General features: G+C 38.1%; 2 protein-coding genes across 3 annotated transcripts in view; one reads left to right on the top strand and one right to left on the bottom strand.

The window, feature by feature from the left end:
• The window catches only part of LOC128744128 (ankyrin-2), a 136,003-nt gene extending 127,283 nt beyond the window's left edge, over positions 1–8,720 (bottom strand). For both annotated transcript variants that reach the window (XM_053840930.1, XM_053840931.1), the window contains exon 1: positions 7,534–8,720. In XM_053840930.1, the coding sequence (XP_053696905.1) occupies positions 7,534–7,677 (144 nt within the window). In that variant the 5' untranslated portion in view covers positions 7,678–8,720. The remainder of the gene's footprint in view (positions 1–7,533) is intronic.
• A 2,030-nt stretch (positions 8,721–10,750) lies between these two features.
• On the top strand, positions 10,751–12,872 carry LOC128742182 (zinc transporter ZIP9). Its single transcript, XM_053838442.1, has 2 exons — positions 10,751–11,214; positions 11,272–12,872. Exons 1-2 carry the CDS (start codon positions 11,119–11,121, stop codon positions 12,082–12,084), a joined length of 909 nt encoding a protein of 302 aa, XP_053694417.1. The 5' UTR covers positions 10,751–11,118; the 3' UTR covers positions 12,085–12,872.
• The last annotated feature ends 75 nt before the right edge of the window (positions 12,873–12,947 follow it).

Here is a 12,947-nt window from a genome sequence, read left to right as displayed (position 1 = left end):
GACCCGTCTCGATTTATCGCCCTCGATGACACACCTTTGCCGCATAGCTACTGAGAACTTAAAACATGAACTGATTTCAGAGCAAATCCCATTATTAAAGGAACTTCTTTTGAGTATCACATTTATTACAAGCGTCCCATTAGATCGAGGCCTATAAGTAACATAATAATTGGTTACCAACTGGACAATGTGTACCACTGCACAATGGGCAAAAACGAGCTCGTAATCCGTAATCGTAAGTATTAGAAGCCGCTGGTTTGGAATCTTACAAGATACCTATTCTTATGTAAAAAAAATGCGGGAAATCGATTGGTGATGGTTTCATCCTGCGCGAACTTCGGGAAGTGGTCCATTTTACCCTATTTTCCCCCAAAAATCATGATAAAAGCTAATTAAACAGCATAAAAACTTATATGCCGCCCGTGAAACGAACTCAAATAGCTTCCAAATTTTGTCAAAACATCAGAAGAATCAAATTCCATCCATTCCATACTGTGCGAAATGCAGTGGCGACTCGTGGGGGTTTAGCTTACCTGTTCAACCAGCGAAAAATACAAATTAATACGCAGTTTTTTTTATTATCGCGTTTTTCTATTTTAATCATAAAACTACTAACATTAGGGGTTTTCACCGTAGCGCTTGCTATGTTGCGTAAACGGTGTATTTCGTGTATATTCTCCCGCAATTCGCATTCATTCGCGAAATCGATGACAAACAACTCTCCTGATGTCTTTTGAGTAAACTGGTACTATTCGAGTTTATTCCCCTGTCTTTGAATTAGTTTTATTCGCTCTAATTAGGTTTGACTACGTATTTAGGGGTGAATTGGGCAAAATGGACTATACATGCATTTCGCACAGTATGGAATGGATGGGATTTGATTCTTCTGATGTTTTGACAAAATTTGGAAGCTATTTGAGTTCGTTTCACGGGTGGCAAATAAGTTTTTATACTGTTTAATTAGCTTTTTTCATGATTTTTAGGGGAAAATAGGGCAAAATGGACCGCTTCCCGAAGTCTGCGCAGGATGAAACCATCACCAATCGATTTCCCGCATTTTTTTTACATAAGAATAGGTATTTTGTAAGATTTCAAACCAGCGGCTTCTAATACTTGGCATTACGAGCTCGTGCACTGGTGGTACGCGTACCTGCAGAAATAACGCAAACCCATTAGTCGGATAGGTCCTTAGCCGCTTGTTTAGTAACTCCCATCTCTACCTCCCTGTGGAGCCAACTGGGATATGAGCAATCGAAGGGAAGAATGGGTAACTAACTCCCGATGGAGCGTCGGTCACAGTGTGAACAGGACAATTGCTCATGATATGACGTCAATATTATTAACGGAGCGTTTCTCAGCGTCTAGGTACCCTTGCGAAGGAATTTTTACCGATTTTTGGAAAGTTCCGTGCACACTGAATTTTGGAGTAAAACGGCCTCCGACTCACTGACTTCTCCGCCTCCAAAAGTATAGACATACGAAGTACGTACTTCCAACATAATCGGCACATCAGGACATCACAGCAATGGACTGAATCATAAATTAATTAATAGAAGGTATCTACTTCTCGGATATCTTCAACGTTTGAACCTATCGTGGCGTTAATATTGATTCCGACCACTAGTTTTTGATGGTTAAAGTGCACCAAGGATTTACCAACATTCGGTACTAACGTATTGATTAAAAATGGACAGATTTCAGCGATTATTCTGCCACCTGGGAATAAATCCACCCATGCTTCGCTAGTCGTAATAACACTATTGCGCACAGAAAAAATTGACAACATAATTTGTTGATTTGCAGCAGCCATGGCGAAAGCAGACAAACAACTACGTCCGATGCTTTGTACGTACTGCCAGCTCCACCCCGGATCGAAGAAGTTGGACATTGTCAGTCATTACGCATCCGCCGGATATAATCAAACCGGCATTTACAACACCTTCTCACCTCTGTTGAAGGGCGAGAGCGTCCAATAGAAACCAGATTCTGGTCCCCCCGCGGGGCTTGGACCGTAAAATGCAGCAGAAGCCAAACAGAAAAACCTAGAACCAGGTGGCCTCATCGGTCTGCATCTTTCCGGGGAAGCGCAATATACAGTACGAAGTGTTATCAAGAAGTAGGGTATGTTGCTACATCGTCGTAATTGCCTATTCCCGTCGTATCCAACCCAAATTATTAAAAATATCAGCATTTTTATGACACACAATGCAAAACTAGTTATTCCCTAATATTTTAGTTAGTTGTCTATCATACGCGATCAATCAAAGTGAGCTGAGATCTATTTAAATGCTTTTTATCATTAAAGAAGTCCTACCAGCCAAATTTCCTACGTTTTTTCGTGCGACGAAGAAGACAATGTCGACGACTAATCGTTCTAATTTCCGTCATTCATAAATGAAAATTACTCACGCAAGGCATTGTCGTTATTCTACAGCCAGGAAAACTTGCCTAACCTGCAGAAATGTTGTAGAATAACATTTGTCATGCCGTCCTACACAAATACATGCGCGTTAGCTTCGTAAACATTGTTGTGATTTTTAGTTCGGACGATGAAAAATTTTGATGGACGGATTTTAAAACGGTACGACGAATTTTAGCAATAAACTCAATTGCGTAATTTCAATGATATGCTTTAATAGTCGCTTTTCAGTGATTTCAAAGTTCACGGATCGGAAGGTAAGTGTGTTTTAGTCAAATCAGCACAAGAACTTTTGGAGTATTCATTAAATCCATCTAGCAAATGATGAAAATTAGAATGGCTTTACTTATTACGACGGGAATTAGAAAAAGACCCTATCACGTGAAATAGAATGTGGTCTGGATCTAATATTGCCCAATTATGCTAAGCGATCACTAGAAGAGATGGAGTAGCTGATGATAAACGCTGTACCGAAGACCACCAACCATACACAAAGTCCCCAGCTGCGACCGATGGAACATTTTTGGACGAACCTCACACGGAGGATCTAATCCAGTAATTTCGTGGCCAAAGCGGACAAGCAGTGCATCGCCAAGGCCACGAAAAAGCCGAAACAGTAGATTGGTGAGCTTAGATATCTGACCAGAAGACCACAAACCACCTGAAATTACGGAATTGTTACCGATCCTTTGAGTTCCGGGGCGAACAGCTGCATCCATTAAGTGTAAAGGAGTTGGATGGACTTCGATACGTTATCCAGGAGCTATCAGTCCGATAGTCCGATTGCTCGTTTGCAGTAATTTCCGAGGCATAACACTTGTCAATTTCGCATACAAAACTTTCTTGTTTCAAACATGTCAAACATGTTTTTAAAACATGTCATTCACTGCAAAAATTCATGCACCCTGTCCAATTTTATTACCCAGGAAATTATATTCAATGTATTATTCAAGGATTTTTTTTTCAGTTTTTTAGTAGTTTTAGTTTTGGCTCTAAAATGTAATTATTTAGTAGTGTAAAAAGGTCGATAATAATAGCATATTAAACCAAGCATTTATGGACATCCAGTTTTAAGCTGTCTGACCACACCACCAGTTACCAGGACGAAATTATGTATGTGAAGGTCAGCAATTAAATATATTGGCAATATATCTTAATATTTCCACAACTCAACTGACTGACTTTCTCAATTCATCAGTCACCGCAAACAAGAATATGCCGGATACCCTTGACTCGATGACACAACAATGTTATTAACCGGTTATGCAGCGCAATTTTCTTGATGATTGAATACCTACCACCACTGTCTATCTTGCGTGTTTCAATTTTTGGCCAAGCGAATCCGACAACACAACGCGCAAATTGAGTGAAGTGTCTTTTATTTTAAAACTTCCGTTTAAGGCGGAGGCTGAAGCATTCGGATGAATAAATTCGTTCTTAACCGGACATGTCAAGTGTGGTGTGATTGCGTAATGGAAAGATTTATTTATACATAAATCTGCAGTCAGGTTCGACCTTGACAGAATGAAATTTTCAAGATAATTATATGCGCGATATTAAAAATAATTTCTGTCTACCGGGTCTGTGGGCGTGTTTTCTAAACTACACAGACCGTCGTTACCCAAGCCTAACTAATTGTAATATACAGCTACGTCAGAACGTATAATATTGCCTCGTACTGTGTAATTTTCCTGTAGACAGACAGTGTAGTCTCGATACCAACAATTTATCTGCTTGCTGGTCCAGTATTCAGAGTATCGAGCAACCAATTGGAAATTGTCTCTATGCACCACCACAATTATTCGCCAACCAACAGTTTGAACAAGCTTTTACATATAGTTTAGAACTAGCATTTCAAGTGGCTTTTTGATTGCATACTGGTAGTGGTGCCGTGTTTCGTTACTATTGCGTTACGCTACAGCTATGAACTTGACAGAATGTCACGGAACAAAATGCAATACACACGATAAAATTATTACAGCATCCAAGTGCAGGAGATCGAAGGCCAACATGTCATATCTACAATCGATTCTCGATACACTGAATTGTCGTCATAACTATCTTATGACATGGGTTGGTTCGCGAAGGCCAAACAGCTCTTTATTGAAATCATGACTCTGTTTCGTGTTGAATTAATTGCACTAGGTACGTGTCGTTTGGTACTAAAATTGCATTTTCTGATTTTACTTTTATAATGCCATAAAACATAATACGTGCCAGATAAAGGAACGTTCCCCATAGACTACAGAACCTATTCATTTAGTTTTTAGTTGAAAAAGTGAAAGTAAAAGTAAAATTTAACGCTCCAATAACCGGTGTGAGTTCGTACTGTAAAAAGTGTGCCTGGTCAATGGTCAAAATAACCATTTTAACTATAGATTTTTTTAAAGGCGTTTTCACAGCATAGACAATGATGTCTGTGTATTCGCTTCGATGAGCAAACCTATAATCTAAAGCTAAATTGAAACTTCCGTAGTTTTCTAAGCAAAGAAATTTCCGTGAATTTCGCAAACACGAAAAAACACAAAACATTTGATGAATGGCACTGTTGAAACGGTAATTTACTAGCAACCAAGCGCGACAATTACTGCACTATAAATCCAGTGAAAGTTCAGCAAACTTCGACCAACTGGTTTATTGACATGTTTGATTAGAAAATTGTTCAAGAAAATATGCTTTTATGTGTTTCATTTAACTTTAATTGACCCCCGCGGGCTTCAATGAAGGGAAAGTTGAAATCGTTGATGTCATGTTTAAGCCCCATTTTCTCTGACATGTTATAGTGCTTGCTCTAAGGATTGTTATTGTCTGTTACAAGCATCTAAAAACAAACATATAAAACCGAGCTTAATAACTACAAACTATGTCATTGTCCATAACATGAAAAGCAAAAAACGCTGAATACCACTAATTTCACAAATTACGAATTCTATGCCCAAATCGATCCCACAAGACACAGAAATGAAATAGATGGCAAATTCTGTTAAAAAGCTGCCACTCCCTTCCGAAGTTTCTATCATTCAATGGACCAGACAACATCCGTTTTTATAGGACAAAAGATATTGAAACGTATCGGATACAGCGATATTTTACTACCTCGATTACAGCAGACAAATAGCAATGGACTTCTGACGATAAAAAACTGTCTCTAGGATTGAACGTACTCAAGAAAATAAAAAGCACGTAAACAATATGGTTCGCGGATGTCTTTGTTAAGACGCGCTATAAATCCGCGGTTTAGTTGATTGGAATTTTGCAGAACGAGAATGTTATAACGATGCGCTAACGGTGAGGCGGATTATAAAGCTCTTGTTCTCTAAAGGAGTATATTGAAGCTTGCGATTTTTACGATGCATTGAATCCACACGTTATCGAATGCGAGGTCAACCAACGTCTTTGTAATTCTTATTTTAGTCAATCAAAAAAATTTAATCATCAAACTTAAAAGCAGTGTTCTTAAATTACTTCGCCGATTAAGAAAGCGTGTCGAATCAACCATCCTTTATTCCCTAATTACAGTATATGATATTATGAATAGGTCAATTACTGCACACTAATCGAAAAAAGCTCTCACAAATGATTATAACTACTTAAGATGCTTCCGGGTCAACCAGCTGAAATTAATGTCTGAGACGTGCAACTACAATGCGGTGTGCGGTCATCAAAGTTCAAACAAACCTGGCAATTTTGTGTGCAGAAAAATGGAACCACCCTGTGGGATGAGGTGGCATGTAATAATGCAACAGTCTAGCGTGACAATCTAGTTATCAGCCACCGACGTGCTGGGAAGATTATTCGTATCTGCATAGAAAATATCCAAAAAATATCGGTCGTGCTTGCTTAGACATGAATGGTCACCCACCTAAATGTCGGATTGTACGCCGAAATCGAAATATAACACGATATGAAAGCTGCCCAAAATAATGTTCGCCGCGAGCAGTGCGGGAAAGTTCATTTGTCACCGAAAAAAAGGCATGAGATAGGTTCGAAATTCAATCATTTACACAGCGTGATGTTTGAAATTTAATTAGGAAAATTAGATTTGGATGACCTTTTAGGTTTGTTTTCGTATTATACCCAGAAATATCCATTGATGAATCGATGTTTTGCCTAGCAAACAAATTAAAAGAGGTCTCTCACAAGCCGAATAGCCACAGTTGAATTCGGTGGACTTGTTTTGATATCTGTTTTATGGTATACATATGTGAGTGATATGTTCTGTTAGTTGTTTGATGAAACCTAAAATCAAATTAGCTTTTTTCGGAAACTAAAATCCATAGGTTCGAATTTGGGCGCATACTCCAAATATACAAATAATTAGGGTGTCGATTTTACAATCAAGAGTTCTGATTTTCCCTAAGTTTTTCTAAAGTATCTATTTTGACGTAGGGCTACATCCTACGGAAAGATAGTGTCATTCTAAAAAATCAAAAAATGTGAGTGTCACGGAAAGTTGTCGGCTTCAAGTGCCAATAAACCAGCGAATGTCTGACCGGTTTTCAATATTTTTACACTAATGGATCGGAAAATGCATAATTGAATTCAAGTACATACGCGCCAGGAAGTTGAAGTACTTTATTTAACTTCAACTTCAATTTCGATTTTAACTGAACTATGTGTTGAAGCTTGTTAGATTAAAAGACATGAAATTAGTCCTGCATTTGCTATAAAATAGTTGATACTATTACAGCCCGATGTAGTGTAGTATATTTTTGAAGGAGCCGTGAGCGTTCTCTTGTTAAAAAATCAATGGTTTGTTCACTCAATGCGATGACTAAATATATGCAGCAATATAGGCTGACGTTATATACAAAACTAGCCAAACTAACACCACGGGAATCAATTGTTAGACGTCGTTTTTTGCGAGAATAATTTATGCATATAATTTATCATTCCACCTCTCGTCCCGCACCCAACTCACACCTTGCTTCATACAAGTATGTATATTAGACGCACCATCATAATACAATGAAAAATGACGTGATCACTAATAAACTCCCGTTTTTAATCATGACAATTGTCACGTTAGAAGCTGGTAGAAATAAAGCCTATTTCCAGCTAGGTACATATCTGTATGTAAATTTCGTCAAAGGTTTGTTCCTTTCATTGCTTACCTGTTTATTGTTGTTCCGAGATTTCTCGGTACCATTGGCCACGGCATTCAGCTTCTCGGTGGACGAGGATGGTTGTATCTGCTGTTTTTGTGCGACATCCTTCTGCGGTACCACCGATCCATTCTGTGTTTCTTCCAAGGCCATATTGTCAGCTTCAGATTGCAATGTGATTCAAATTTAATTTTTTTTTACTTATCGGATATACATATACCTAGATAGGTATATCACTTCTGCACAATTCACGGCTTTCAACTTCCAATGAGGGATATTGATTTTTCTCTCAAACTCCTAAAGCTTGATCAATCATTCTCGATACCTAGTAGTAGGTATGCTTGCCTTGTTGTTCAAAATTTTAATTTTAAACACTCACTCGAGTGAAGCGGGAATCTTCATGTAGGTATTCAACCAAGCACACCGGAAGCACCCGATGGGTAGAACTAAACATTCAAGCTTTCCGACTTTACACTTCTTTTTTCGGTGATGGCTCACACACCTCTAGTTACCTATTATTGCCTTTTTTCTCTTTAGCGTTTTTGTTACGTTTCTACTCTTGCACTACGTAATTTGACGCTTTGTTTACTCCTCCACCCTTTTCCCTTTTCCGTTTCCGTACAGCGAGAACTAGATTACACTATAGCAAGCAACCTTTGTGTACGGCTAATTTTTCTGCTATTTTGCATGTACACAAGAAATTTTCATCTAGCAACCACGCATTTTTAGATTTGATATCTCGAAGCACTTTTTCTCAAATTGAAAGGATAGCTTAGTCTACCAACTAATCGATGAGAAAGGTTTCTGTATTAACACCAACAGTAATTGCATTTACAAATGCAATGTTAGTAATTTAAACATACGTCAAATAGTTTCATTAACTCCGCAGAAATCATTCAAAGTGTTTTTCATTCGTAGGTATCCACTGCTGAAATCCAATCCAATCAGTTTTTCCTTTGCGTCAAGAGGCGGTGGCTTCCCCTGAAGAAAAACTTTTACTTTTTTGAAGTCATTCAGAAAGGCGTTTGAAAAACAGGCTCTGATATGCGAACCGACGAAACCTTTATAAGATCGCACACTTTCGGAAAAGAAAATAATAATATCTTTACAAATTTAAACTTTTCTTGATTCTTTTTTTTTTTAATTTATTGCTCAAATAACTGCACCTTATACTGCGCTAGAACACCATATAACACAACCGACACAAGCGAGTACTTTCCGAAGACTGACTTCGGTTCGGTGGCTTTTCGGTGCGTTGCGTCGCAGGGTTGCCATTTGTCACATTCAAATTTGTATATTGCGCAATCAACAATATCGACAATATCCGTATATCCTGAAGAGATAAAAATATCAACTTGAAGATCTGTATAATCGGTGGAAGAGATATTTATATACAAATGAATCGGTCTCATGAACTAAGGTAACATTCAGCTTCAATAGGTTATAATTTTGTATGGAAATCCTGAAAGGTCGAAACAGATATTGTCAATTGCAAGAAAAATTGTCCCAACAATAAGTGCGCAATCGCTCATAAAAGTGCTATTTTAGCTTGAATCGTTTCGGTCTCTTCGGCGCACTTATTGCTTGGAAGATAACGAACAAGTGCGTCGAAGATACCGAAACGATTTAATGCAAAATAGCACTTTTATGAGCGATATCGCACTTTGGATGGTACAATTTTCTTTGCAATTGACAATATTATCTTGAAAATATTTAATAACTTGAATATCAGACTTTTTTCGAAACAGGAATCTTCTAGAAATACTTGGCAACGCTGAACAAAAACAACATTATCAACATCATGAACATGAAAGGTGAAAATGAACAAAAAACAAGTTATGCAAATGAACTATAGGGATGCCAGGTAAGTTTTTGAAATGACCAAACACCCAAGCAAACACCCATGAAAATATCGTAGATAAATCAGGGGTGTGAAATTATTAAAATTTTGCGGACTAAACATCCATGGATGGCGACAGTTTGGAACCAGCCAGCATATCGAAAATAACAGCTAATAATAGTTGAATTATAACTAAAAGTCTGTGTTTAACTGCGTTTTAATTAGTTTGTTGTTTTAGAGTGAATCAACCTTTAAGTAGGTCCCAGAACCAAAAGTAGAAAAACCAATGATTGTCGCAATGGCAATGTACGTAGTTTGACAGCCATAGCAGATAATAGGAGATAAATCTGCGGATTTATCCAAAAAAGCCCATCTTGGAAATTGATGCATTTTTTTTTTGAAAGTAGATAATTATATGGCCTACAAGTCTCTCAAATATTGCAAAATGGGCATATTTAAGGGAAAAAAGCTTTTCTAACAAATGCATATGCATATACATATGCCATATATCTGGCTTCAGTTTTCAAAAGGCCGCATAGTGCTAGTAAAAGGGTTGATTTTGCGACCTTCTGAAAACTAAAGCCAGATATATATTTGTGTTGATGGTTGTTCTAACAGCGGTGCAGGATTTTGCATGAGATAAAAAGAGTGTGAAGCATTTTTTCTTTTATTATAACAAGTACACAATGAGATTTCCTGCAAGTGTGAGCAATTTCAAAATCTCTTTTACTGCCGGTAACGGCAATAAAGCTCGCTTAGAGCATCTAATTAGCTTTTCATAGTGCTATAACCAACTTTTAATTTGGCATTGAGAATACTATTTTAAAGCTGCTATGCATTGACAATGCTGAATTATATCTGGTAGCATGTAACGTGCAAATAAAAAGCAGTTTTCAAGTTTAATTCAGTGCTTAGCGGTTGGGAAATGATTCGGGCTTTGCGAGTATGTTGACCCAAACTCAATGTAAACGTACGTGATGACAGCCTTCGAACTTGGGAAATCGTGAATAAACGTATGGAGAATTCACATCCCCATTGAATATTTTATCAAACCAATCGAATTTGAAACAAGTCAAATGTCGAATTTGTTTATTCAATCCGGATTGGAACTGGATGAACTTTTTGTGTTCATTAGCTCCTATCTGACAGATAAAATTCATCCAGTTTCAACCCGGATTGAATAAACAAATTCGACAAAAGAGCTATGTCAAATTGGTTACCCTATCGCTCTCAGGTATCCGTCCTACGTTCCCGTGCTCCCAAACTCAAGGGAAAATGACAGAACTCCCCATAGGATGAACGCAGAGATGAACTAATCATGAATTTATTGATCATTTTTCCATCATACTTCTTGAATTGAACATCCCAGCCTGGTCACTGAAGCTAGTAGTACGTACGAGTAGTACAAGTTTTGCTGTAAACACCGTTTGGACACTTTGCACACAATTGCAAATTGCATGTTTGTTTTATTCATTCGTACGTTCGGTTGAATTTGGAAACTCTCTGAATTAATGGAATTAATCCACAACTAAATTGCTGACTGTTCGATAACTCAGAATGAATGTGTGAAGTGTAGTGTGTGGCAAAAACATTGGACACGTCGCGAGTGTCATAAATATTTGTAACATATTGCTAATCATTTAAGTTATAAAACATCGACGGTATGGATGTAACTGGAAACTAAATACTAAAAATCATTAAAGATTGAGTACCTAGTTTGAAAGTTTATTTTTGAAGAAATATTGCAGTTAATCATGGACGAGACGGTAATGCTTATTCTTCTCGTGATTGTAATGCTAGTCGGTTCCTACATAGCGGGAAGTATACCGTTAATCGTGACACTCTCTGAGGTAAGGCTTAATATAAACAGAAATGAAACGCACAATTTTAAAATTGGTATTTTGCAGGAAAAACTTAAAAATGTATCAATATTCGGTGCTGGATTATTGGTCGGAACCGCCCTTACGGTTATAATTCCCGAAGGCATTCGGTCATTGTACGACGAAAGCAATCTTGAAGTTAAATCTATTGACACATCGTTGCCGCCGGGACATAAGCACAGTTCTGATGAGCATTCGTCTACAATCGGCCTTTCGTTGGTGTTGGGCTTCGTCTTCATGATGCTTGTGGATCAAGTGTCCTCACGGCGTAAGGAAGGAACGAATGAGCGTAATTTAACGGCCACAATCGGGTTGGTGGTTCACGCGGCAGCTGATGGAGTAGCTCTGGGCGCAGCAGCAACTACCAGTCATTCGGATGTGGAAATCATTGTATTTTTGGCCATTATGCTCCACAAAGCTCCGGCTGCTTTTGGCCTGGTCAGTTTTCTTTTGCATGAAGGAATTGAACGCCAACGGATACGAAAGCATCTGCTTATTTTCTCCCTGTCGGCTCCACTCCTAACTATGCTGACCTATTTTGGCATCGGCCGTGAGCAGAAAGAAACTCTCGAATCGTTGAATGCCACCGGAATCGCTATGCTGTTCTCTGCGGGAACGTTTCTGTATGTGGCCACTGTTCACGTTTTACCGGAGCTGACGCATAATGCTGGCCACAGTCATCATGGTGGGCACCATGATTACAACATGCTTGAACTGCAAACTTCCTCTGCAGATACAAGAATCGTACGGGGCGGAAGCGGTTTAAAAAATACTGAGCTAGTTTTACTTATTTTGGGAGCCCTGATGCCTCTGTTTCTAACCATGGGACATCATCATTAATGTGTGCCAGCGACTTTGATATGATTGTAATCATTGCCAAATTTTTTACGAAATTATCCATCTAGGCCGAAAGAAAATGCAATTAGAACAAATGTGCGATCAACCTGATAGAGAATGTAGGACGATGTATGTGCTCATTTCTAGGAAAAGGGAGCAAACAGAATCAAGGTCAGGTAAATTTTGAATGAGTATTCTGTGTCTGCCTCTACCAAGGCTCATCTTAGAATATAAGCGTAGATATTTGTTGACAGATGTATTCCAAAACAGTTTTCGTTTAGAATGGACAATTTATTTTTAAGCGCAATACAAAAGCAATGGGAAAGACTAGGTAACCGACTGTAGGTTTGTAGGCTGGTTGACATTTTATTTGTTATAATATAGCTTTATCACGCAGATAACATTTTGTTTAGATAGCGAGAAAGTTTTACTTGCACGAAGGCGAAATAACCTCCAGTTTGCGCTCAAGGGACGTATAAACTAATCGTAGCTAAATTAAATACCTTTCAGTACGTGACTATCCATAAATCTTACACACGAGTTCTCACCGAAAAATAAACCGAATGTTCCGCGTACGGTGGGGTGAGTAGATTACACTATCTTTATCATTGCGTGAATGAAAAACAGAATCAGTCTGGATTATTAAGACTATAATCTGTACGGGATTGATGTTTAGCTAGGTGTAAGGAAGGACTATTTTGTTTAGAATGCTGTAGTAGAACGCACTGAGAACTGAGATGAATCGTTCAAAATTATGAATAGAGAATGAATAAAGTCATGAATAGCTTATTACTGTAGAGAAATATATTTAATTATCACAAACATTATCCAAAGTGCTATTTTTCGAGTTTTCAACCATAGGGTCT

The sequence above is a fragment of the Sabethes cyaneus genome, chromosome 3, assembly GCF_943734655.1.
Source record: "Sabethes cyaneus chromosome 3, idSabCyanKW18_F2, whole genome shotgun sequence".
NCBI lineage: Eukaryota > Metazoa > Arthropoda > Insecta > Diptera > Culicidae > Sabethes > Sabethes cyaneus.
This window is presented reverse-complemented; position numbering and strand designations above follow the sequence as displayed.